The sequence below is a fragment of the Lates calcarifer genome, linkage group LG11 (assembly GCF_001640805.2).
Source record: "Lates calcarifer isolate ASB-BC8 linkage group LG11, TLL_Latcal_v3, whole genome shotgun sequence".
NCBI classification, from domain to species: Eukaryota; Metazoa; Chordata; class Actinopteri; family Centropomidae; genus Lates; species Lates calcarifer.
Window position 1 is genome coordinate 11,330,796 of NC_066843.1, and position 27,854 is coordinate 11,358,649.

A 27,854-nucleotide genomic window follows, 5' to 3' on the forward strand; every position below is an offset into this window, starting at 1 on the left:
GCATCTTAGTCCACTAGATGGATCCCTACACCATCCGGATGTGAACTCTGCTCTCACGTTGCTGCTTTGAATCATCTCAGGCGTATCGATCAACAACTGCGGATCGATGACAAGTCGTAATCTATAAATCATATTTTACAGGCGACGCCAGGTGAAAAGAGGAAGTGACTGAACGGACAGACACCTCTAAACTCGCGGTGGGGACCGACTCACGTGGACACTTTCCGCTGACGTAATCACCTCGGCCCAGTAGGTGGCAGCCTGTCCAAGCAAATGTAATCAGATTAAACGAGCCGGAATTCGGAAGGATGTACCGGTGGCTGGAAGCACTGAGCACTTGGTGGATCTGATCCAGGGGTAAGTTGTGTCTGCAGTTTCTAGTTTTATCACAGACACGGCGTTAGCCTGGGAGACAACATTTTCATGACTGAGCTTTTGTGTTTTCACCTGCTGATCATTTGCTGCTCAGCTGTAGCCCTTATTAAAGAGAGACAGGCTTGTTAATGCCGTGTGTGGAGGGGAATCCGCGTCTTATAGGCGCGCTGCAACGCCGTGACGCATTTCACACTCTCCTGCTGCAACACAATAAAATATGAATCGCCAGCTTGCCGACGATGGGACGCTTCCTTGGCTGCAAAAATGGTGAGGAAGGGGGGTGTGGCGCTGTAACCATCACCCATTCACCAAAACAATACACGCCCAGATCTCGTGCATTTGTGGCGTAAAAAGTCGGAGCCGGGGTTGAGGTAGTGGTGGTGGTGGGTGTGAGAAGCGGGTGGTGGTGGTGGTAAGGTTTTGATCACTGTGGCGCTGTCTGCCTAGATCCCTCTCGCTGGGGTGCACAGGCCATCTAGCCAGGCAGCCAGGCAGCCAGCCCCCTCGGCCGCCCCGCCGCGCTCCGTCCCTCCGCAGGGTCCGGGCTGCAGATAAAAAGCGCTCCACGCAGGGGGATCCTCATCACAGTACGCAGATTCAAAGCCTGGATGTAAGAGCGAAGCAGTGGCCTGCGGATGAAGATGCGATAACTACGGTAAGATTAAAGGTGCGTTTGGTTTTTACCTTGTGTGTGTGTATTTGCTTTCAGTATCAGCTGTTTGGTACCATGGATGTATTACACCCCGGCTTACACAGACATAAACCAGCGCAGAGCCAAAGCCAAGATGGACAAAGGGGCGGGTGGAGATATAAGAGCCGTGGCTTTAAATATATTTTGGACTAAAGGCTGTTACTCGTGCACACAGAGAGGAAAAGCATCAGCAGAAACGTCCCCTTCCTTTTACAGCACCCACATTAAATAAAGCTGTCAGGATGCTACAGTGAAGCTCAGTGTACTGTGGTGTACTTCCTTGTTAAAGCACATTTCTGTGGCTGTTTTAAATTAATAAGAAGCCTCACTGTGTCTATTACAGCTGAGTGGACTGATGTTGTAGATAATCCACAGCTGCCATGTGAAAGGAGTTTATTCTAGGAAGTGGTTCTCTGTCTAGGTGGGCGGCTGATGCATCCGTAGAGCAACTGTGGCTCACTATCCCCGTAGCCTGCTGTGAACTGTACAGGTCCACATAGACAGCTCCCCTCTCCCTCTTGGTTCCACCTCTTAGTAGCAGGCCATAGCATCACAGTCACACAGGACCTCAGCCACTTATACTTTCATCTCTGTGTCTTTTAGTTGAGCAAAATCCCTTCTTTATCCCATGGATGGCTCACCCTGGGCCTGTATGACATTGCTTATCAGTTGGTTTCTGCCCAGTGTCCTCATGTGAACTGGTTTGTTAGGGAGATGAAGGCTGTCTTATTGTATGCGTAGATGAGGAAATATCTTTACAAAGTGGTTAGATACACGTTCCCTAGGACCGTCGTGTCCGACCATATGTCATCACTAAAACCTGAAGTTGCTTTGAAAACATCAAGCTCCACCCAAAACTCGCAAGTTGACAATGTTTGCATCATGTTCATTTAACATATTCAGGCAAGAAACTAACAATTAATTTCATTACTGATTAATCTGTCCACTATTTTCTCAATAAACTGTCTGTAAAATTGTAAAATGGTGAATAATGCTCAATATGATTTTCAATAATGACAGTCAAAAATTCATATTCACTTCACTGTCATGTATGAGAAGCAGAAGCATGTTTGGCAAGAAAAATGTCCAAAATGATTAGTTGATTATCAACGTGATGTCAGCTGATTTTCTGTCCATCAGCCACTGACAGTAAATGACATTTGTCTTGACTTAAACATGACAGTTGCGCAAGATGTGTCGAGTGCCCATGAGACGTTTTAATGTTATTTCAAATTTATGTCTGCCTCTGTTTTCCCAGGCAAGTTAGGACCATGATCCATGGCTGTGCTGTGTGTGTCAGTGCAGGTTGTGTTGCAGGAGGAGATTGAATGCCTCTAAAATCTCAAGGTAAGACTTCTCCTCTCCTCTTCTGACCTTGTATATCTGTGTGTGTGTGTGTGTGTGTGTGTGTGTGGGAGTGGGTGGTGCTGGAATTGATCCATGGCCTTGAATGGCTGCACCCCGCCTCACTTTCCCCTCTTCTTAATTGTGCCTCCTTTTCATCTGGACTTCTCTCGCTCAGTCTCAGACCTCACTCGCATCTTTAACATCATTACACGAGGACGTGGCTCTGTCTCAATACAAAGGTGTATGTTTGTACACATTTTAATATGTACACTATATTATTATACCAACACCTGTGTCCTACACCTCGGTGTGTTTGTAGATGAAGGGTGGGGGGGTGTGTGTCAGCGAGTCCAAAGGGAATACTCTTTCTTAAGCTTAATTAGACAAATTGCAGTGAGGCTAAAAGCAAACAGTGGCAGCTGAACCATCTGAATAAGGCATTGTTGGTGGATAAAAAGGGGCTTGATGGCACATTCTCTGTTACAAGGTCTTTATTCTGTAACCCTGGAGAGCCAAAAAATACAATATGAACATCAGCGTGCCTGTGTGTGTGTGTGTGTGTGTGTGTGTGTGGTGTGTGTATGTGTATGTGTGAAGCTGAAAAAATAGATGTGGTTGGATGTGTCTATGTTTATACCATGCAGCTATGTTTATACGTGTGTGCACTGCAGGCTGTGAACATTCAGGTTGAACTGTGGTTCACATTTTGTTCAAAGTTAAAATTAATGCAGCTTGAGGGTGTCTGGCGAGCCGTCTCTGAGTCAGCAGTCGACCCTAATGTTCCCTCTCTGTGGTCTGAACCACTGGGTCAGTGTGTGTGTGTGTGTCTTTGCTGTGTTAACCCCTTGTGGATCCACGCGGTGCTAGCCAAGGACACAACAGTGTATATGTATATGTATATGTATATGTATATGTATTTGTATGTGCATGCGTGTGTGTGTGTGTGTGTGTGTGTGTGTGTGTGTGTGTGTGTGTGTTGTTGCACTGCTCAAACTCCCAGAACCAGTTTGGGTTTTACAGCTTTGAAGTGACAACATTGAGAAAGGCTGAGTGATGCTGTTTACAGTAGCTTCGCCCCTACAACCAGCACCTCTATTTTGCTTTTGTTAAGAGAAAAAAAGCCACAGTATAATCATGGGTTTATATATTTGGACCAGACAAGATGAGGAAAGCCACAGCAGGAGATAGGGAAATTAAGTATACAAGTTTGCATAATTATGGTGAAAATCTTTTTAGTGTTGTGTGCAAGAGGAAGTAACCCTTGTGTCTCAGCACATTTCACGTTCTTCTAATAGTATTTACCATGGGTATTCATCCTACTCAAATAGGATGTATTCCAGCACAAAGCTGTGCCAAATAAAACAATTGATTTCTAAATTAAGGGGCGAATTCTGGGGGAGTAAATGAAATGAAATTAATTAGACCACGTAGAGAATAGGATATACAGAGTGTGTTATTCCTGCTTGACTCGAGCAGAATTTCGAGAAGTGAAGTCTTGCTTGCATGTTTCCGCCGATTGTCGTTAACCCTCAACTTCTCCTTACAAATGTCAACATTAGTTTGTAAATACTGTTGTGCCATGTTCTATTGTGCTTTGCCTCGCAGCACCATCACTTTTATTTTCTGTTTTTCTTCAATGGACGGGAGTTGAAGGTGCAAATGATTCTAATGTTTAATTGTTTGAATATTGAAACCAGATTATTACGTGATAAGATGATGGGAAGTGCCACAGGCGTTGGTTTGTTGTCTTTTAAGTGCTCTGACTGGACTGGAGGCACAGTATTAACATAAGTATATAGACACAAACTTTAAACCTCTGGTCTGGGATCATTTTTATGATGTGGATTCTTAGTTACAGTTAAGGGAAATCTTAATCTTGCAACATACAGTGATATCTCAGTCAATAGTGTGGCAATAACTTTGTGACAGCAGTTTGGGAAATGCCCTCTTATGTTTTCATATAGCAATGCCCCCATTTACAAGGTGAGAAGATGGTGGTTTGGTGGCAATATTCAGGTGTCCAATTGTATATGGCCATGTACAGTCCTGGTGAAGAACATGCCACAGTAAAGATGAACATGATACTGACTTTAAGTGCCACAGGAAATGCAGTTTTACTTGTGATAGATTGGTGTGCAAGATAATTCACGCACAACACAGTTTTGACATGGAAGGACACACACACACACACATGCATAAATCCATTCACACATGTCCTGCACATATGAACCATATCCCTCACTCACTGCTCACTATTTAAATGCAAACGCCAGCAGACCAGCCATCGGCTCCTGTCACTGTGACGGGCAGCCACAAGTGTCACAACTAATGGCTTCTGACGCTGCCATGGCTGTGTGTGTGTGTGTGTGTGTGTGTGTGTGTGGTGTGTGGTGTGTGTGTGTGTGTGTGTGTGCTTATATACACCCAGTGACCAGCTATTCACCAGGATATGAATTTAATAAAAGCACACTGACAAAGCACACACTCAGCTCCACAGCTGAGCTATCCTATCAGCAGTGATTCACTGCAGCTGGAGAAAGAAGTCACTCTGCAGAAGATACACCTGTTTGTGCCTGCACTGAAGAGAGAGGGTGATGGGTGGTGCTTTCCTCTTATTGCAGCCATCTCACCAAACAGGAAGTTAACATCGGAGAGAAAGGAGGAAGTCTTTGTTGACTAGATCACACACAGAGATTTGACCTACACACAGAATACACACTTGGTATGCACATACTGTGCTCAGCATGAAAGCCTGTTATGTGCATGAGGTGAATGTGGAGCAATTTAAGTGTAGTAGATACACACTTTCACTTGCTGACCAATAAGGATATGTCTAGTTACAGTCTATATTTCCCTCGTTGTCAATAAATCCAATTGACCGTACTAAAGAGTATTGTCTATGTAGCCAAAACCCCCTCCTGTTACTCCTTTGTGCTGTAGAGATCCGTTGTTAGGTAAAAAACTATTAAAATCACATCACTGAGCTGCATCATTGCACTGGGTGACATGATCTTTCATCACAATCAACATGGGATGGTTATAGTTTACTTTTATTCTGTACCACATACCCCGTCCTGCTGCTGTAAATACTCACTAGCATCAAATGTGTATTAATCCACAGTCCTCCAACAAAAGCACATTTTACTCATGTTTGAGTAGCATTACCACCTACACTGTTCATGTACAACATACACATAACTGTTTAACTTTCAAGACTTTCTTGTATTACGGGGCGATCACTTGTGAGATTCTTCATGTACAGCCTTATCTCAAACCACATAAGATGCTACTATCTTATAACTGATTCACTGGTGTCATACTTAAGATGGAGAAAATTAGCTTTTCTGCTGGCAGTTCATGAAAGTATTGCAGGCTCTCACTTAACCACCAGCTCTGTACTCTATGTGATCACAGACGCAGAAAGTTAAATATAGCGAAGATGACACGTCTCCACATGCGGAACCCCTGTTGGAAACCCACCCTTTGTTATATCATGTAACCAATATGCTAATTCTGCTCAGTCTCTGCGCTGATGCCTCTATTGTGTGGCTCATCACTGTCAAAAAATGGGGAAAAAAAAAAATAAGTGGATCAGATATTTTGAGCTGCTTTGGGTGTCCTAGAATCTTCTGATGATGCTGGTCTTGCAGGCAGTGGGAGTCTAGCAGGATGTGCTCAGGGTAAATACGGTGCACAAACAGCAATGTAAACATAATTTACAGAGTTTGCCCTGAAGGCTTGCTGCAACTTTACACAGTCATCCATGAATACTAATTTCAAATATTTCAAATTTTGTTTTTCTCTTCTCTGACTAGCCACAGGTTATTATCTCCCTCTTTTTATGGCTTTTGATGACTAATCAGCCATACCCTTCACTCCCACAGTTCTGCAAAACATCACCGCTAAAAGTAATATGGGCCACTTATTCATAGTGGACACACAGGATAAAAGCAGAGCATTTTCTGATATTAATCTTCTGTCTGAAAAAACACTCACAGAGGATGTTTTGTCTTTCTCTGTCTCTGTCTCTGCCCCCCCCCACTCCATCACTCCATTCATCATGTAATTGGGTGGATTATGACTAATACCAAACCCTCCGGCTGTTTGCAGGCTGTCAAGCAGTTTTTTACGCAGATTATAAATGTATTTATCTTATAATATATTTGGTTCCCTGTGTGTGTGTGTGTGTGTGTGTGTGTGTGTGTTTGTGTTTGGTAAGGACTGTGCATTCAACCACCTTTTGATCTCTAAACTGTCAAATCGGGTTAGGCGGCACCAGACAGTAAAGCATTAAACCCGTGTGGCGCTTGCTTGAGCAAATCATCAGCTTGTAATGATGAAACAGAGCGATTTTTTAAAAATCTCGACACTCAGAGAAGATTGGAGTCAAGAGCTGAAGTCAGGAGAAAAGTGTATTGATGTTGACAGCCATAATTAAAGGTTATTAATTGATCAGGCGCTCTTTCATCTTGGAGAAGGTGTTCCCGTTTTCAACTAAATGATGTATAAACATACACTTTCTTGCTCTCTGAGGCCTCTTCATTCTTTTTTTTCTTTTTTTTTGTGCTTTGGTTCAGCCCCCACACATCCCACACACACACACACACACACACACACCCACACCCACTGAAAACCCTTCAGTGAAGATGTTGTGTTAACAAACACTTCACACACTCCTAGGAGACCAAGGTTATATGGTGAGTGAGGAGCTGCCTTGCCAAACAAAAGGACGCTGGGATAAGTGCAGAGCAAGATGAAAGCTTCACTGTTGGCATGGCAACCACCCGATCATCTGCATGGCGAGGTTTGATGTTTGACGTGTTGACGGTGGTTTCTGGGTTAGAGAGAGACAGAGAGAGAGAGAGAGGTGAAGAAAACCGGTTTGATCCAGCACAGCTGCGTGAGTGCTCTTCATCTCCCTGGCTGTTGTTTTATTGTTGTTTTCTTCTCTCGTCCTATTCTTTAAGAGAGGGCTGCTGCATGATTCAGAGCAGCGAGACTCACCATCCAGCCGCTGCTGTGTGTTTTCCGTTGATGCTGCTGGAGCTCATTGTACTGTCCTCCAGCAGGACTGTGTTGGGCCCTGTGAACGGTTTGTGTGTTTGTGTGGAGGGTTTGGGTGCATGTGTGCTGCTGTTATGCAATATACTGGACTAAGAGGCATATTGACACATCACACACTAATATTGAGTGTCAGCCAGTCAGTGTTGCTCATTGTCAATATGATGGAGGTACCCTTCTGGAAGAGCTCCATCAAAACAGTCTGTTAAACCTGCTCTGAAACTATAGCTTCTCTGCCATTTTCCTTTTTTAATTTGACAGTTTTATTGCCTTTTAATATGAATTATATCTTATAAAACAACAGTTTTTGAGTTGTGTGACATAATATAACACATTATGGAGGAGAAATCACACACTTGATGAAAAATGATATTGATTAGAAAACGATTGATCAGTTTAATAAAATTAAAGTACTTGATTAGCAACAAGTTGCTTTTACGGCCAAAATGCCCCAAATACACTGGCTCAGTGTTTCACAGCTTCTTAAATGCAAATATTTACTGGTTTACTTCATCATCTATGACGGGACATTGAATATATTTGCATTTTGGACGTTTAGTCGGACAAAGCAAACAATTTGAAGTCACTTTGGGCTCTCATTTCCCCAATTCTCTGACATTTTTTAGACTAAATGATTGATTAATCGGCAGAATGGGTTGGCAGATTGATCGATAATGAAAGTAGCTGTCAGTGCACTGGCTTGTTTGTGGCAGGTACAGCCATTGGAAAGAGCAGTCACGCTCACCACTTTGTGCTTGCGTCACTTTTTTTTTTTTTTTGGTCTTATTTTCCTGGAAAGTCAGTCATCTCCCTTGAGGCTCGGCCCTTTCCTTTCCCACACGTCCCTTTATTTCTCCACCTATCTGTCCTCCGGCGAATGCTTTAAGTGGCCAGTGCTGCGTTGGGGGACCAACACCTTGAGAGCTACTGCCCCCGGGCTATTTTAAGAACTGCTGCTTGTGTTGCTTCGTCGCTGCCAGAGTTGGAGTCAGAGTTGCCTGCTGTGGTGAGGGGAAAAAAGGTGTAGTTGAGCTATCACGACGCCTTGTAGTGATGATGCATCTGCCATCTCTTCATCTACATTAAGTTCTTGTCCTTTACTCTCTTATTTCCATTCAATCACTCTCACCACTTATTAAATTCCTTAATATCAGTACACAGTGTATCTACTTGTATGTGTACATGTGGTGTAACCAGGGTGCTGGTGAAGAGGGACCTGTGTTCCCTGGAGAGAACAGTTGAGCATGAAAAAAGTAAGGCTTGTGGTGTGTTTATCACCTGTTTTTCTGCTGTTATGTGACTGCCTGTGACCTGTAATGTGCAGGAGGACAAAGCCTCCTCCGTCTTTGTGTGTGTTTTTTTTTTCTGTTTTCCTCCCTCAATGTGCCTGAGGTGCTCTCTGCTCATTACCTGGTTCCATCAGTCTCCTTCCCTCTGTCTCAGTTTGTGTTTGCATCCTGCCCTTCCAGGCAACTGTCTGCGCCATGTGACTGCGGAGCTCATTTCTCGGTGTGCATACATGTGTAAGTCTGTTCACACTTGTTAGTGAGAGAACTCAAGATTTTATGCATGTGTGTGTCTCGGGGCTAGTTAGTGACAATCGACTGCTCTGTCAGCCTCTCGCTCTCTCTCTCTCTTTCTGTCTGTGCATCCCATGTTCATCTCCAATCCCTCTCTGTCTCACCCGATCTATCTTCCCCGCTGTCACCGTCCCCTTTTAATGGCTCGTCGACTTTGCTTCTCATTCGACTCACTCTCCGTTTTCCTCCTGCCCCATTTTTCACGCAGACGTCCTCTCACCATGCTCCTGACGCCAGCCCTCATTTCTCTCCCTCCTTTTACTTTTCCGTTTGATCTTCCTTTCTGTGGAAATGCGGCGTGCTAACGTAACATCCTTCAGCAGAGGTCGTGTCAAAGTCTGTCCCCGACACCTGCTGACGCGTCCAATCACATCAGCGCGCTGTTATTTAAAGAGAAGGATTCTGTAGTTTGGGATTTTTATTGGGTGCTACAAGGGAACTACAGCAACACTGACAGGGTTCTGGCACAGATTAAGGTGGATGGTAACCAAATGCAGAAAACAGAAATACCCACAAAATCTATCATGCTGCAAATAATCCTGCTTTGACCTTTGACCTTTGACATGTAGGCGCCAGGTTTAGCTAAGAAAGAAGAATGCACAGGATAAAAAAATATATTTTTATATTTAATATTTTGTTCTTTCTTATTTTGCTACTGCCTCATGCTCCTTTCACCTTCCTCTCTCATGGGACGTGTGCTGTTATTCCATCCTCCACTGCCAGCGTATTGTTAGGTTCAATCTTTGGTTCCCATAATTTAATAATTTTCCATCTCTATTGATTCACTGAGTTCGACCCATGATTGTGTTTAATCAGCATGCAGCAAAGTCTCAACAACACTTATGTTCCAGTTCATTCATAATCAATGGACATGACCTCTTATGCAGGTATGTAGCGTGACCTATAGCACAAGCTTTATGTATCATAATCATTCAGCATAAAATACAAATGCATATGGAAGTGTGAGAGGACGCATTTGACCGGGCACAAAAAGCAGCCTCAGCTGTCAAACAGGTGTAACGAATAACACTGCTGGTTGCTACACCGTCAGCATGCATCTTTGTTAGGTTTAGTGATACCTGTGCTTTTCTTGCTGTGACAAGTCAAAATGTCTGCTGTGAAAAATGCCAGTGATTCAGATTCATTTGGGAAGAATAAAGGAACACCAGTGTTTTGATGCTACAGAGGCTGTCAAAATTCAGGGGAACAAGATTTATTCAGGGAGCTAAATGGCAAAACACACACACAAGACTGAGCGTGGCAGGAAAGAAGCGGAAAATCGTTTTTGCTCATTAAACTAGCATGGCAGTCAAATTCTAAATATGCCTTTTTCCTTTATTGTTGATATATGGCAGCTATTTGATTTTTAAAGGAATGGTTTGATATTTAGAAAATACACTTGTTCACTTAGATGAGAAGATTGATACCACTCTTATACCTGTCCATTAGATAGGCTCTCATTAGTGTAGCTTCACAGTAAGTCTGGAAACAGGAGCAAACAGCTAGTCAGACTCTCTCTGAAGGTAACTAACAAAATCAGCCTGCCAGCACTTCTAAATCTCACAAATGAACACTTTATATCATGTTTGTTTAGTCTATATGTACATTGAAGTGTAGTAAATGACAATTCACTCTTGGGGTGGATCAGGTCCCCAATTTTTTCTTGACTTGGACTGGGAACTTCTGAGTCTCAGGAGGTTTCCTGGCAACTGGCCCCACCTGTAAAACAAGCTTTAGTTTTTTGTTTGGTTTTTGTTTTAAGAGTTGCTGGAAGGCAGATTTACCTGTTGATCAGAGCCAGCCCAGCTAACTGTTTCCCTCTGTTTTCAGTATTTGTGCTAAGCTAAGCTAACTGGGCTCTGGCTGTAGCCTCTTATTTTCCAACAACTCTGTTGTGTGACTTGTATCAGGACAGTGGTTCCTCACAGCGCACAAAGGAACACACATACACACTCACCCCTCCCACTCTGCATGCCTCCGCAGGGCCTGATATTTTTCAGGGGCTGTGACAGTCCAGAAGTGTCTATCCATCCATCAAATGCAGAGAGAGGGGGAGAGGGAGAGACCAGGTGAGTATCTGTCAAAGAAAGAAAGACTGAAAAGTAGGCACATATGGAATCTGCTGCCGCATCTGTCAGGCCTCAGTGTGTCAGCTGTGGCTTTAGCAGGAATGAAACAAGCTTTCTGAGACACAGCTGGGGGTGTTAAATCAATTAAGAGCTCTTCTTGGCCCTTAAACATTTGAGTAAATCTGCGTTTTTCAGTAGTTCATTCAGCTGGGAGGAGAGAGACGCAATATGATGAAGGTGGCACAAACTGTTGACCATAAATACGTCTCTGTTTCTCCTTCAGGGCCCACGTTGTACCTCCTCCTTCTCCCTCAGTGTCCTGTTACAAGGAGACAAGTAAATCTTGAGGGTGTATTTCGAGCTGAAGCAGGATTTTCGGGTGGGAACATGGGAAGAGATTTTAGATGAGGAAATGTATCCAGTTTTCGATATCTAATACTACTAAAACATTCCCTTTCTCTTCTGTCTGTTCACCCTCTTATATCATTCTTTTACCCTGCTGCTTTTAACCTCCCTCCCCTCCTCTCTCCTCTCCCATGGTGCTGGTGTTAGTTGATTAGAGTGGCCCTGCATGCTTTGATTAATTGGATGAGCCTTGTCTGAGTGCCAGACTCCTCTCCTCTCCTCTCTTCTCCTCTCATCTCATCTCTCTCCTCATCTAGAAGCTGCTAAAACAAACACAGGGCTTTTAATGGCAGAGGTGCATTGATGAGAGGAAATAACTAAATCTGAGGGTGTGTCAGTAAACATTGTGCTGGTTGCACTTTTGTTCACCTGAAAAGCACTACACGTTTCCAATGTGGCATCTGTTTTTTTTTTCTCTGGCTCTCATATAGACTGTGATGTTTTAGGCTGCGCATAACCTAGATTCAAGCTAAGTAGTGCATACATTATGATACGTATATTTAAATAATGCAGAAACTGCTGGAGATGTCAAAAATATGCACCAAAGACACTGAAATGTACAGAAAACCCACAAAAGATGTAGGTCTCTGCAGAATTTTTGCCTTTCATCTCCACGTAGCTCCATATAAGCTTAAAGACCTAAGACAATATAGACCCTCTGTAAATACATAATCCTTGTAGTTCTGCATTTAATGATCTGCAGATTATTTTCTTGTTTAATTGAAAGTAGTGATTGAAAGTAGTGTCCCAGAGCCCAAATGATGTTTACATTTCTTCTTTCTTCGGTTACATTTTATTTATTTGAAAACTCCCATTTTTGCTTGAAAATGACTGAAACAACGAATCAGTTTTTCAGATGATTTCTAGTTCATTTTTATTCAATCAACAAATTGATTAACAAACTGTTCTGGCTCTAAATCAGTGAGCCTTTGAACTTCTATTCTTAACATGGCAGTCTTAGAATATGTGATTCATCATCATTGATATGGTTTTCACGTGTGACACTGTGTCTTCTGTCTCTTGGCTGCCCCCTCCTTAAACCTGACTTCAGGAAAACTTGGAACCATCTCTCTCTGCTCACCCTGTCGACCTCCACAGTGTTTTAATCCGTCCTTCAGGTGGCTTTGATGACAACAACAACATCCACTTCCATCCCCGTGGCTCTGTCTCACTCATTTTTCTCCTCCCTCCTCTCCCCTCTCCATCACCTTCTTTCATCTTTGTCGTCCTCCTCGTTCTCTCTTCCTCTATCCTTGCCATTCTGCCGTCTTAAAGCGTTTTCCACTTCAAAAGCTCGTCTCTGAAAGATTGTCTGCAGCCTCTACAGACCCCCCGTGGCTCCCCATCTTTCTTCTTTTTGTTGCTCTTTTCCCTGTCTCTCTCACTTTTCTTGTTTTTTTGTTGTTGTTGTTGTTTTTTTTTCATTCGCTCTGCTGTGCCCTTAGCACAGCCATGGCAGACACAACACACACTTGCACACCAACACGCACTTATACTCAAATTGACACACACAAAACCCATTGTAGCTCGGCCAAGTGAATGGCTGCCTGGGAAAGTCAAACGCTCTGTTATTCCATCCAGCAAATACAATCTCTGGAGATGCAGTGCCAACCAGAGAGCCCCAAGGGGCGCCGAGGCTTTCTCAGAAAAGCAGACAATCACACAAGCTAACTGCTTTGTTGTTTCACTCTGTCCCTCCTTCTTCCATTACAGGCCATTTTTATCAACCAGCTGAAAGCCTGAAAAAGCCAGCGAGTCTGTGTGTGTGTAAACAGCATGTTTATGTGTGTGTGTGTATGGTCTGTCTGATAATACTAACCAGTAATGATGCACTCTGTGTGATGTGGTAGAATAAACATGCACAATAACTCAGTAACAACATGAGGCCTCATTCAGTGAAATCACTGCATGATGAATGACTTTGGTTCCGCTGTGTTGAGACAGGACAATAGACACCTTGTTCCTGTGATCACTGGAGCTGAGCAGCTACTTTGTTCTGTGATTATCTCCTGCATATTGTTATGCTTGGATGGGGGAAGGAAGGTTTGTTATATGTATGTATATATATATTTTTTTATATTTTTACGAACCCATATAACACAAAAACAACATAACACATGACAGCCTGGTAAAAGATGGAAATTAAAAACTAAATGACAAGTAAACAATATTTTGCTGGACAAGGTCTCAACTGATTTTATCCAGATAATTTTAAAGCTGCACCAATCATTTATAGACACAGTGGATTAAATCATAATGTGTAATGTGTTGGGTGTTGCCAGCGGTGACAAACCCTCTACAGAGAACTGTAGCATCTTTCAGCTTGCTGTTTTGGTTTAACTGCCTGCAACTTTACAGGCCAATTCAGTCTCACTGCTCTCATTAATGCTGCTGCTACCAGCAGCATTCAATAAAAAACCCCTCTGGTAAACCAGCGGTTCACTACCTAGCCCTCTGTAAATGGCAGAGAAACAATATCAGTGACCAGCTCATAGTCCAGGGTTGCAGGAGACCTAAACAGAGGAATAATTGAATATTTTACTTTTATTTGCCATGTATCCAGAAAGATGACTTAAAATAATAAGATTATACAAGGTTGTTCTTTATCTTTTGGATTTGTAAGTAAATCACTGTTTGCCACTGAGTGGTAAAAACAAATTTTAAAGCAGGTTTAAGTCCAAATTGAAAAGAATCAAAATCATTTTTTTCCAGCCAATAAGGACTCTCCATACACTGATCATAATAGCAGCTCTACTCAACCTACAAAACCTCACAGCATTTAGTCAGCTGCAGTCTGCCCCCTGTGGAGAATGGAGTTAACTACAGCTGAAATGTTGATGGCCCTTCTCCTCAAGCCTTGTGTGTTCTGAAGTAACCTATTAATCATGTTGCCATAGTGGGGCTGAGTGTGAGTGTTGTGTGCGGGTAAGACAGAGAGAGGCTGTGCCCGAGAGCGACTCAGTCTGTCAGCTACAGCCTTGCATAATGAGGGCTAATGGATTGGGGGGCATGGACATACCTGTCCGGTCTGCTCATGTTAGGATGAATAGTGTTCTCGTCTGCCCTGTGTAGTGTGTGTGTGTGTGTGTGTGTGTGTGTGTGTGTATGTGTATCTCTGGAGTTATCTAGTGACATTGCTAATTTGCACTCCACTTTCTCAGCCTCCTTCCTTGCACTGTTTCGTACCAATGTTTCATTGTTTCTGTTGTTATTAACAGAGAATCACTTTTGTCTCTCTGTCCGTCTCTCCCAGGCTGTGAGCCCTGTGCAGGGTGGTGATGAGCAGTCAGGGCAGCAGCAGCAGGGGAAGTGGCCAGCATGCTGACACTCCTCCCCCTCGTCATGCCCCTGGACCCAAGCTGCAGGTGCAGCGCTCCCTCTCTCGTGACACCATCACCATCCACTTCTCTGCCCTGGGGAAGGAGGAGGACGATGAGGAAGAGGAGCTTTACGGGGTGCCGCGCAGAGCTAAATCTGGGCTAGAGGGTGCAGAAGCCTCTGGGGCTGATGACCAGTCTGTCGCCACGGGCTTGGAGGCAAAAGAGGAGCTACTGTTTGAACCCACAGGAATGGAGGGCTTTTCTGGAGCTGCCGTGCTCCCTGTTTCATCCACCACTCTGTCTGTGCAACCTTCAGAGCCTCACCCACACATACCCTCTGCAGCCATGACTATTATCCCAACCTCCACCCAGTCCCACCTGAGCTCCAGCCCACCCGCCAGCTCCTCCTGGCCCTCTGACCGACCCACAGCAAATCCTCCATCCACAAGCTCCAGCTCCTCCTCCCCTTGTAAGTCAGCAGCATTGTCGTCCTCCAAGCCCTTTCTCAGCCTGGTCAGATCTTTGTCCAATGACGTCGAATCTCGAGAATCCACGCCCGCGCCCTCCACTGTCGCGCCAACCCACGCACGCCACCGACACTTAATGAAATCTTTTGTTAAGTCTCTATCCACGGACACTTCAAAAGGCGAACATCAGGAAGGGCCTCTCCATCACTATCTTCATCAGCAGCAGCAGCAAATACAGCCGTCCCACCGGCCTCCGCCTCGCAACATGCAGCTCTTCAAGCAGTTCTCCCAGCCTCGTTTATCCTCCAGCCCCGTCATCGTCACTCAAGCGGGTGGAGACTCCAAAACAGCGCCTTCTTCCCCCATCATGTCCCCAGATGGTAGGTCTTTCTTCAAGGTCCAAGAGGTGGAGGCCAAGATAGAAGACACCAAACGGCGGCTGTCAGAGGTGATGTCAGACCCCCTGCAGCTTTTCAGTAAGATCATGGGGGATGAGTCTGGTGTGGGAGCCGGTGGAAGTTCTGCTCATCGCACCAAATCGCTGTCCTCCAGCGCGTCAGAGCTCTGCGGTGTGACAGCGGTAAACGGGCACACGGAAGGTAACAACAACTATAGCATTAAGGAGGAGGAAGGGGCAGAAGGGGATGAAGAAGACGAGACGCCCACAGGCAAAGGCCCAGACTCGGTTTTTTTCTCTTTTCCATCACTGGCACCGGCTCCAGCTCCCGCCCAGGCCTCCTCATCCACTTTCCATAAGTCTCCATCTCTGACTCTGGGCCGCTGCTCTATGTCAGCCCTTGTAGCTCGACAGGAAGATGAGGACTTCTGTGAACTGTACAGCGAAGACTTTGAGTTATGTACTGATACAGAGACGCCCGATGGGGATCGTCCCGGGTCCCGGCAGCCCCACACCGGCAGCACCGGTTTGTGTAGTGAACTCGATATGGAGGAAGAAGATAAAGCGGATGAGGAGCTGGAGGCCGTGCCTGTGACTGGCCTCGTCTTCTTAACGCAGTTGGTGTACTGGTACTTACTCCTTCCTGTGCCACCCAGCGTATGTGCAGTGGTGCATGGGATAGCTGCTGGGTTCATGTTGGCCTTGCTGGTCCTCTGGCTGTCCTCTCCCCGACGCTCCTCATCAGGAACAAGAAGAGGGAAGGGAAGGATTGGGCACTGGAATGTGGCCCAGTTGGATATAAAAGAACCAGGAATATTCAAGGTGAGACAAAGCACAGCACTGGATTGCTAAATCTGGGATTATATTCTCAGCTCATTGTTGACTTTTCAATCTTGTTTGCAAAAACCTTGGGGTTTTCTAGCAGGTGTTTTTGCTTCAGCATTAAGGTCTTACATCTATGCAGCACACTTTCTACAGATTTACTTTTTGTTGGTGGTTACAGGAAAGTCACAGATTTCAATGCAAACTTGCAAGAAACTAATCTCACAGGTCTCACATATGTACTTGATTGCATTGAGATAAGCTAAACTTTAGTTGTTGTCCACCAAAGAGCTTTTCTTTTGTATCTTTATATGCTCTCTGCTCTATTTTTTTTAACATCCTTTCACGCTACTAAGGCTCTGAAATTTCCCCTGTCGTTTGAATTGAATTGGCTTTGCTCACAGAGCATCCTTTGGGACTGATAAGGTAGGAGTTTGAATGAGAATTAAAGTCTATCCAGCCTCACGGGGACCGGCAGCAACATATCGAGGTTATGTTACGTTTCTTCTCCCTGTGATGGCTACAGTTTTGTTTTGAACCAAACTGTCAGATGGGAGCGCCACTGCATTTGCCCCCCTGCTCTCATTCAACCTCAGTCGCTGCTGTAGAGGCTCCTCCAGAAAAGAAGTGTTAAGCAGTTTGAGGGAGTTATGTAAGTATGTGTAGTCATGTATGTGTGCCTTTGTGGGTACCAAGCTGTTGCACAGGAGAGCCTTATGGCTAGAGGGCACAGCTGTTCCAAAAGAGGAAGAACTCTGTGGTCGTGCAGAAAGCGATATACACGCTTCTTCAGGCTCTCCCTCCTTTGAGGATCAACAAAGAGTCAGCGTGTCAGATGCCCCACTTTATCTTTTGTTGTGTTGTATGAGTAAACTTTGTGTCGCTGAGAGAGTTTTGTTTTCAGATTAATGGTATGTGATTTAGCTTTATGATTTTAGTAAATACTGTGAGAAGTCATGTTTACTGATGACAAATTTTGATTCAGTGTCAGTGTCAAACTCTTTCCCTCCTTTGTCCCGCAATCCCTCAGGGCTGGATGAACGAGATCCACAGCTATGACCCAGAGATGTACCACGCCACCCTGACCCACTCTGTTTACGTCCGTCTTGAGGGCTCCGTCTTACGTCTGTCCAAGCCCAACCGGAACATCTCCCGGCGTGCCACACACAACGAGCCTAAACCCGACATCACTTACATCAGCCAGAAGATCTACGACCTGACCGACAGCAAGGTGTGTTGGTTTTTGAGTGTATGCTTGAAAAATGACGGACTCTGTGGATTAGACAATGGAAGAGATGAGTGGAATATTAATGTGTTAAGTGTGTGTGTGTGTGTGTGTGTGTGTGTGTGTGTGTGTGTGTGTGTGTTTGTTTCTGGTGGCTCCACAGTGTGTTTGTGTGCTTGATGATAAACTTAACAGATAGTGACATCAAGCACACGTCCCCTCATATTTGCCTTTGCCTCAGTACATGCTTGCTAATAAGTCATGTTCTGTGACAAAGCTACTTACTTTCAGAGTCACATACTGTGTATAAACATGGAGTGAATATCACAGGTCGCTGACCCTGTACACACTGCTGTACGTCTTGTGTATTAGTGTGCTGACTCGATGGTTTTGCATTTCTTAAGGCGGGACAGTAAGACGACATCTCTCATGTCAATGTATCACAGAGCAAAGGGGTCATTATGGTTGTCCTTATCATAAAACTACCCTACTCTCCCTCCACTGGAACTGAATGGCTCCCTAAAGTGTTGTTTCATCATCATAATGGTGGATGTTTTATCTGTCTTGAATGTTACCTGCATTTATAGAAGCTGGAGTCTTTTTCAGGTGTCCCTGAGTGTGCATTTTCCTGCTTACAGTCAACCATTCCTGGAATAAAAAACCTCTCCCACACCATAGTTACACATGGCTACAACCCCCAGCTAACACAGCAACCATGCAATACTAATATCTTAGAAAAGCTCATGTGTGTATTGTTATAACATACTGTACAACACTGAGCAACAGCAAATGCTAGCTGCACCCATCGTGAACAAAAGAAAGGACCTATTCTCACATTGTTGGTCAAAGACAAATTGAGCTTTGGGTTAAATAAATATAAATACACAATAGATGAGTCATCTGCGTTTGCCTGGATTGTCTTTTGGTTTATATTTTCAGAAAGTATCAAGCCCCCAGTTGCTGCCACTTCACATCCTGTGGCAAGTCTGCCAAATTGTATTTATAGTCTTAGTGTGCGCTACAAAGTGTTGCTATTAGACTCACATCACAGTTTGGTTTTGCCTCATTTAAATATTAGCATTTTACTAACCTCTGATTATATTAATGTGGCCCATTTGCCCCCGTAGATCTACCTGATGCCCCAGAGCTTGGCTAGGAAGAGAGTTTGGAATAAAAAGTACCCTATTTGCATTGAGTTGGCCAAGCAAGAGGACTTCATGTCCAAGGCCCAGGGAGAGACAAGGCCCGAGGTCGGGGAGGACAAATCAACGGGGCCGGGTGAGAAGATAGAGCGAATGGACAAAGGCGAGAAAGCTGAAGGATCTGCGTTGGCAGAGGAACCCAAAAGGCCGGCATCTGGAGGAGGAGATCTGACAATCTACTTGTTTGGGAGGACGGGTCGGGAAAAGGAAGAGTGGTTCCGGAGATTTCTTCTAGCTTCCCGAATGAAGTCGGAGGGGAGAGGTGGCGGTCTGCCTGGCATCTGCAAGAGTGGTGAGTCTGTGATGTACAATATCACACCTCAAGATTCAAACCGCCATGTACAGCGTGTGGGTGTACCTGCCCACACCCACACACACACATACATACACTTTATTTCTACTGACACACATAGATCTCCACAGTCAGAATACCCATTCTCTTGAGTATGTAACTGCACAGCCATCAGATCTGTGCATAAGCCCCAGCTTAGGGACGGCCAATCTCCTCAACTGAGCGAACAGATGAGTGTGAATGGGTCAGCAGGATTACATGCACAGAGAAGCAGCATATTATAGCACTGGTCTCCACTGTGGGATATAAGCCTTCAAGGATAAGGCCCAATTCAAAGAGAAACACTAACACTGTGTGGGTCCAGTGATAAATGCAGCGCAGAGTGAACAGGATTACTGGAAAGATGATTTACGCATCAAGCTGTTTTGTGCATATACATAGCAATTATGATGAAAATGACTATTTTGGTGCTAATGTGAGTCACAGAGAGGATGCAGTGTGTCATCTGGTGTAAAGCACACTGATTCAGACTGTTGCAGTATGTGGTGAGAAATGAATCCAAAATAGATGCTAACTATCCAAAGTGTTGAGTGTGCACTTATGTACGTGAAATATGATGCATTGATTGGAATCACTGAGAATGTTGTCAATGCATAATTGTATCACATTAACATCCCCCCCCCCCCCTTTTCTTAGCCTTCCTGCCCTCCCACAGCCGTAGCAGCAGCACCCAGTCTGGCGGAGGCCTGGAGGCTGACAGCAGGAGCAGCAGCCGGGGGAGCCTGGAGGAGCTCTCGCAGTCTCGTCAGAGAGAGGCCTCCTCCTCCTCCGCTCCCTCCTGTGGCTCGGCCGCAGGGATGAAGCAGAAGATGCTGTTGGACTACAACGTCTACATGGCCAAGTATGTCAACCCTCAGGCACCGCAGAGGAGCCCGACCGCCCCCGACAGTCCTGGGCAGAGTCCTGAGAGCAGCCCCAAAACTACCAAAAAGGTAGGAGGCAGACAGGTGCATGAAGGGATATAAAGCAACCAGGCCAGAAGTGGACATCTGCTGTGGAACTCCAGAACTCCAGGACTTCTAGTTTTTCAACCTTCGTAATTATATTTTTATTGTATTCACATGGGGCTTATTCCTAGATTGAATTTGCAACGGGGAGGGTCAGAAGGTGTCCAATGCAAAACTTATGCCCCATGCCCCCTAACAGGTTAATCTGGCCATGGAAAAAGACAGGGCCTGAATCAAACCCAAGCTTGATATAGACTATTATTATAGTTAAAGTAAACCTATTAGCATGATTTTATGTCAAGGAAAGTAAAGCTGCAGCACAAACCTATATGTGTCTCCTTCAGTTACGGAGGAGCTCAGATGAGACTGTGGAGCCTGAGGCCTGGGTCAACGCTTTTCTCGGGAGGATATTCTGGGACTTCCTGGGAGAGAAGTACTGGGCCAATGTAGTCTCCAAAAAGATTCAAATGAAACTCAGTAAAATCAGGGTGGGTGCTGGTGCTAGTTTGAGAAAAATCTTCCTCAAGTGTTCCAGAGATAGTTTATTATCTCTGTTGCTTCTATTCATATCCATGCTATGAAGTCTAAGTCTTTTTTTAAAACCATCTTCTGTTTTTCAGCTGCCATATGTTATGAATGAACTGACTTTGACAGAGCTAGACATGGGCTTCTCCATCCCTAAGATCCTGAATGCCTCCAAACCCTCTGTGGACCATCAAGGTAGGAAGAGAAACTACCACACTCTGTATGTCAGGATTTTCACAGAGTGTCCTGTTGGTCTGCTGCAGTAGAAATTCATTATTTTTCATCTTTTTCCTCTTCCCCAGCTCTCCCTCATTATAACCCTAGACTCTTTATCACTTCTCCCTTTTGTCTTTCTGACAGAATAGCGAGACATGCTCTCACTTTTCTTTGCACCTCAATCTATCCGTCTCCTCCTTCTCCCTCTCCCACCGTATCTCCATCTTCCCCTTGCTTTGCTCCCCTTCTCTCTGGATTAAGACGTTTCCACCCCTCCAACCCTGCCTCCCTCCCTCTCCTCTGGAGCCTACCCCCTCTGCATGCTTCGCTCTATTAAACCACAGTAATTAAACTTCACATCTTGGGTCCCCCTCATCCATTACTGAGACACTGACTCACCCTGCCTGCCGCCTGCCATGAGCCCCAGCAAAGGGATTGGTTCGACACACTGAGACAATACAGAGATGTGGAGCATATTGATACTGAGGTGGCTGGCTTGGGGGGAGAGAATAAAAGAGAAGATTAGGAAGGGAAAAAGAAGGGGGGGCAGGTTGTAGGAGGTGTGGTATTTGTTTCCTAAATTACTATGGATATAATTAGCAGGCTGCCATATTTCTACTGTTCTGTCCTAATTTCGTGAATACTCAGGATTTGTCTAAAATGTTTTAGTCGACTTTGATCTTCCATTTAAGGATCTAAGAGCCTTGACATGGTTATACCTGTTGCTGTTCAGCTGTAGGAGCCAGTCATGAGTCATTCTCCTGTCAGCCGCATTTCATGGCTGAGTCTGCAGTGCTCATTAATGTGTTCTGTCTGAACCTATACACCCACAGATATATACTCACAAAGCATCATCAGTTGATCCTGGCGTATAATTAGTCTTTGGGGAACGACTGCATGAACCAAACAGGATGCATGTGCTTCAGTGCCTAATTTCACATCTTAATATTTCTTTGCTTTTGTGATGATGATAGGAAGGAAGCGTTTCCTCTCTGCTTTATATTGGGAAGACATTATTTGATTTACAATGTTTGTTCTTTGCTCCATCTGCTGCTAAATGCACACAAGCTTGTGTAGAAGTACAGCTGACATATTTTCTAGTAGACTATTGACAAGACTGGACATGAAAAAGGGGCATATGATATTAGTGTTTGAGAAAAAGATGACGGTTTTTGATCTAGTGCATTTACTTTATAGTGAAGGTTTTATCATGTTGGGAGCAAGAAGATGTTAAGAGATGAGTGTGGTAGAATAATAGTTTACTTGTGGAATGGTGTGAGCAGAAATGTCATTGTAAGATTTGTGAGATTTTATATCATATAGCATACACACACACACATGTCATCAGTCATCTGCTTTAGGATGTTAGCATGCTACAATTTAGCACATTAGCCCAAAGCAAAGCTGAGGCTATTGGGAATGTCATTAGTTAAACAGGTATTTGGTCATAAACACTGACTTGATGATGGTGTTCACAGTTCACCTAATTGCATGGTGATCTATCCAACAGTTGTCCAGGCATTTTCACTCTGAAACACATCCTCACTTTATCCTCTGAGCACCATAGATACCTGCACCAAATTTCATGGCAATTCATCCAACAAAAGACAAAACAAAAATGGTGGCGGAACAAGAAGAGACAGGGGATTTCTGAAGTCAGAATATCTGTACAGAATTATTTATTTATTATTATTTATTATATAATTTATTCCATCTGCTCGATGTTGAGATATTTCATAAAGTTATTTCACCTTAATTCACGTTAAGAAAAAAACAACATATATGCTCTATGATATATGTGTATGACACAATACACACAATAACCTAGATTCAAGGCTTGTCTAATAATAATGTTGCTGTTATTGTGTATATTTCCCAGTTGTATGCATGGTGAAACATACACATGGTTATGTCTGTGTTGCAGACACTCCTCCAAAATTAATTTGAGTCTCCAGACTTGTCTCTCCCTCCTGTGTGTCTTGTTCTGGACAGAGACAATGAGACTCTGTCTAACTCCTCCTGACTTAATGCTGTCATTTAGCCTCTCTTTGACACTGCCGCCACACTCACATACAAATCAATGAGCATTTACCAAGAGTGGAAAATGAAGGGGGAGGAGGGAGCGAGGCGGGGGAATGATAATCAACACTTATCATTCGTAGAGGTTAGGATTCATTGAGCAAACAGCAGGGGGATCGAAATCTGAATAATTTTCCCGTCACCTCCTGAGACGTGTGATGTGTAAACAGGAAGTAGGCTGATGAAGTCGGCCAATAAGGAGGCACCGCCACTCTAGGGCTGACCTTTTCAGTGCTTGTTAGAGGATAGGTCTTCTTCCTGGCAGCTCCGCAGGGGACCTCACTGCAATTAGACACCTAGCATGATTTTGAATGAGAAACACTGTATATCTGTCTCTCCAGGTCTGTGGTTTGATCTGGAGGTCTCCTACACGGGCTCATTCCTCATGACACTAGAAACCAAGATGAACCTGGCCCGTCTAGGGAAGGAGGGCGAGGGGCTTGGGGAGCATGGGAAAGAATGGTGAGGCTTTCAATTACATTTAGTATCTTTCCTCTTTCAAAGTTTATAATGAAGCTTATAAAACCGAGCTTGTTTGTTTGTTTTTTTAAAGTCTTACAGATTTTTGAAAGCGATCCTTCACAGCTTCTCCTTACCCCTGCATGTTTGTTTTTGTTATTGTCTTGTAATACTGTACATTCTCAGTAACGGCGCCAAAATAAGATGTTTGAAGGATTAGGTTTTTTTGGCTTAACAAAACAGCTCTGAGCTAATTGGGTAGATTTGCATTTAGAGCCATATTAGTTGTCACATCTGTTTTTTCACAACTCCTACCCTTCTTCTGTTGGCTGTTCCTCCCTTCTCTTTATATACTAATCCTCTCTCTGGACGCTTACCACTGTGGATTTGTCCAATGACTGGTGAGTTTGGGAATAGATGCCTGTCACTGAAACAATACATTTTGTTCTGGATTAGAGTTTCTTCTCTTGTGTGAGTCAGTGAAGATCAATTTCCTTATATCAGCAGGGATGCATTTAATAGGAATTAGTTTCGATTGTTAATGGCTCTGTGCAATGTCATTAGGGCCCAACTTTGCAACAGCGAGTGTGTGTTTATGTGTGTATGTGTGACAGGCCCAGGCCGCGGACATACTGTCTGGCAGACAGCGATGAGGAGTCGTCCAGTGCTGGCTCGTCGGATGAGGAGGATCCCCCTGAACTCCTCAGTGACAAACCTGTTCTGCCTGGAGGCGAGAGGTGAGCAAATGTCTCTTTATAACAACATCAACACACATCTCAATCGACAAACAGGCAGAAACAGATTACCACTAGTGTGATGAGGCAGAATGTTCTACCCTTTCAATCCACCCACCCGCCCCTACCCACCCAGTCAGTCCCACTCGTTTGAAAGCGAGCTGCCGATTTAATGTAACACCCGGTCACTCCCCTCCATCGTGGGTGCTGAGTAGCAAAGAGATGCTGTTGTGAATAAATTATGAACCTGACTAACTCCTTGCCTCCCCACCCTCCTCTCTCCCCTCCCTCCTCCGTTTCCATCCTCTGCTCACGTAGCTATGTGGGAGGCCACAGGCCCAGCAAGATCATGCGCTTTGTGGACAAGATAGCCAAGTCCAAGTACTTCCAGAAGGCCACGGAGACCGAGTTCATTAAGAAGAAGATGGAGGAGGTGTCCAACACACCTCTGCTGCTCACCGTGGAGGTGCAAGAGTGCCGCGGGACGCTCGCTGTCAACATCCCACCTCCTCCCACAGACAGGATATGGTATGTTCACTTGCAGGGAGGAGTATTTTGAAAAGTGTAGGATGTAGTCAGTGTATGTATGTGTGGGAATCCTGAGTTGAGGATATAACACTGCGCCCTCTGCTGGGCGAACACAAACATGCATGCAATGAAAAAATAAAAATATTTAATCACCACTGAACTAAATATACGTAACATTAATGAAAATCAGGGCACAAAGGTATATACTCCCATTATAGATGTGGAATATTAAAAGCTTAAATACACACTGTATCTGAACACACAGGCCTAAATTATTAAACTATCTACAGCATGTACAGCAGTGGTTCTCAACCTGGGAGTTGGGACCCAAAAAAATCTGAAGGGTCAAACAGTAAGAAAGAAAACACATATTTCTGTTGCACAAAATATTCAGTTTTTTTCCTGTGACTACTCACTAGTCTTTATGCCTGTAAAAAAAAAACTCTTAAAATGAAAAACTCAGTGAAGGAGAAATCAATCTTTGGCTGAACTGCTGACAACTCATGTACACATTGAAGCCAAAGTCTGTGATGAAGGTTCAGACTCTGCCTGATTTCACGGGGTCACATGCCAGAAAGGGTGTGAACCTTTGATCTACAGCATCATCGTGATCTCTTTCCATGCAGCACATTTTTCTCCTTGTCGTGTTGAAAAATAGCTAAATGTATTGAATTTCAGAAAAGCAACAAGACACCCAGTTGCCTGTTTTCGTGGAGCCTGTCTGGGAAGTTTCAGTACTGCAATTCAGCTTTCATGAGATTATATAACTTTTTACCATGAATGTGTCCTCTCGGCTGCCAGGTATGGTTTCCGGAGTCCGCCTCACCTGGAGCTGAAAGCGCGGCCTAAACTGGGTGAGAGGGAGGTCACTCTAGTTCATGTGACTGACTGGATTGAGAAGAAACTGGACCAGGAGTTCCAGGTACACAGTGAAGAAAAATAGGAAGCTATGCATGCTAATGTGTGGTCATGAATACAGTTTATTTACATTGTCAATACGCTGTAGTTAGTAGGTGATGTCATGTCTGACAAAGAGGCTGAAACAAAGAGAATCTCTCCTCCAGATGTTTTAGAGTTAGAGTTCAGGTTATAAAACAGGACTTGGGGATTAATTTATGGCTGCCCACCTCCATGCGCTTCAAAGCAGTGTGCCTGTGGCTTTCCCACCCCTTGAATATAGCCAAAGTAATGATACGCCTGCTGCTAGATAACTACCCTGAGGCACACCTGCAAACAACTGCAGCAAAGTGTCCCTGTCAGATCTACCACACATCTACATTTATCCCTGTCTGACTCCTCTGGGGGGGGTTATTATTATGTACCACCTCCCCCTTTAACCATGCCTCCAGTAAAATACAGTGTTGCGGGGCACACTGTTGTCAGTTGTGAGTGAGCGTATACATCTGGCTTTCAACAAATGCCGCACTCAGGCGTCATTGGTTTCCAGACATAACAGTGTAAGGGTTGGATGCACAGGAGATGATGTATTTCAGGTCTTTTTGTCTCCATTTCTTGTTAACAGATATAATCTCATGTCACTGTCTTATTTATTTTTACTTACAAAAGCATACTAATCATTAGTTTTCGCTCTATTCCCCCCACTAGTAACTCACAATAGCTTTTGAATAGGCCCATTTCAGTGTCCTCCTCCTCTTCTATTATTGAAATTAAGATGACTTTGCTTGGTACTTTGCTTGTCCTCCCGCAGAAAATATTTGTGATGCCAAACATGGATGACGTGTGGCTACCCATAATGCACTCTGCCATGGACACGCGTTCAAATGCCAACTTGGTTACTGTGACAAACGATGCCTTGAAGGACCCAGAACCCGAGGAGTCTGAGGTCTCCTCTGACATGTGAAGATTTGGCGTTGTAAGCGTTCGCTGGTGGACGTTTTATCGCCATGGCAATATGACAAGAACCCGCCCACCCCTTCCCCTCCACCCCGGCCCGACTCAGAAACCACGGGTGCGGCAGTGGGCCAGGCCAACTCTCCGATATTTTTATCCACATCCCCAGTCCCGCTGTCGCACCCGTCCTGTGGCCATTCATCGAAGTACACTCACGAAACTGGAAGCATTGGCGAGCTCGTGATCATCTGTGGCCACTAAAAGCAGGAGAAGGGAAGAGGATTGTGACTTGTAGGTTTGCACAGTTTTATTTGTGTGACATCAAATATTATGACTCATTCTCTGATGAAACACAATACACAGGGCATGATGAGACTGGTGGTGGATTGATTGACAAATAGCCATCTGATTCAACCCGAAGAACCATATTACCTGTGATGTACAGCTGCACCAAACATGATAGTTGTACAGTGAGAACTTTCTAACCGATCGTTGCTCGAACTCTACGAGAACTCTGAGGCCACGCCGACGAAGAGTGTGTATGTCTGAGAGAGGGAGTAATCCTAAAAATTTGGAGACAACTTTACTGAAAGCCCCCCCCCCCGTGTCTATTAATACATGTTTCACAGGGATATCAAGGCTCATTTATAACCCATCCACGCTGCTGCCTGTGCCAGCCGCCTGGCACTTATATGCAAACAGATCAATGGCGCTGTGTCCATCGAAGACACTAAGTCAGTTTAAACCCACTACAGACACTATCATATCGTACAGCCTGTGTGCTTTTTCCTGTGTGGTAGGGATTAGAGCTAAAACTGACTTTAGTGGGGCGAATTGAAATATATCAGCAAACACAGCAGCTAGACATTGCCTAGGTCTGATGAATGTATAAATAGGAATGCAGCTCCCCTAGCTCATTCGAGGAGTAGCTCGTTCACTGACAACGTGCTTCTACGCAACACGCTTCAAGACTTCTTTTCACGTTCTATTCACAGTTCAGAGTAACGTTCTGTTTTTTCTTGCCAAAGCAATCTTTCAGTCCTGTTTGAAGAGTACTGTGTGGGGTTAACGGTGACAAATAAGCAATCGGATGACTAACCTGAGTTCCTGTACAGTCGAAGTTTAGTTAATTGTAGCTGGGAAGACAGAGAAATAATCTTTTTTCTTTACTGAGGGGGCTGTGGGAAACTGAAACCCTTCGT

The 27,854-nt window shown here is 44.4% G+C and overlaps 1 protein-coding gene across 5 annotated transcripts; it reads left to right on the top strand.

The window, feature by feature from the left end:
* The first annotated feature begins 250 nt into the window (after positions 1 to 250).
* tex2 (testis expressed 2) lies at positions 251 to 27,854 on the top strand. 5 transcript variants are annotated; one of them, XM_018670897.2, is made up of 14 exons: positions 254 to 642; positions 823 to 1,030; positions 2,325 to 2,413; positions 14,782 to 16,534; positions 17,565 to 17,765; positions 18,887 to 19,253; positions 19,950 to 20,245; positions 20,605 to 20,748; positions 20,881 to 20,980; positions 23,422 to 23,542; positions 24,154 to 24,276; positions 24,592 to 24,801; positions 25,603 to 25,723; positions 26,510 to 27,854. In XM_018670897.2, the coding sequence occupies exons 4-14, from the start codon at positions 14,807 to 14,809 to the stop codon at positions 26,660 to 26,662; spliced, it is 3,564 nt and encodes a 1,187-aa protein (XP_018526413.1). In that variant the 5' UTR covers positions 254 to 642; positions 823 to 1,030; positions 2,325 to 2,413; positions 14,782 to 14,806; the 3' UTR covers positions 26,663 to 27,854. The 5 variants fall into 5 exon arrangements, with proteins under 5 accessions (XP_018526440.1, XP_018526413.1, XP_018526404.1 ...); XM_018670906.2 differs by having other exon boundaries at positions 264 to 357; XM_018670924.2 differs by having other exon boundaries at positions 251 to 1,030; positions 24,160 to 24,276.

Excerpts from the sequence above, each read along its gene's own strand:
- tex2 (XM_018670888.2), top strand. The coding sequence starts at position 14,807 with ATGAGCAGTCAGGGCAGCAGCAGCAGGGGAAGTGGCCAGCATGCTGAC. Across the intron at positions 16,535-17,564 it reads AAGAACCAGGAATATTCAAG|GGCTGGATGAACGAGATCCA; the intron begins GTGAGACAAAGC and ends GCAATCCCTCAG. Across the intron at positions 20,246-20,604 it reads GCCCCAAAACTACCAAAAAG|TTACGGAGGAGCTCAGATGA; the intron begins GTAGGAGGCAGA and ends TGTCTCCTTCAG.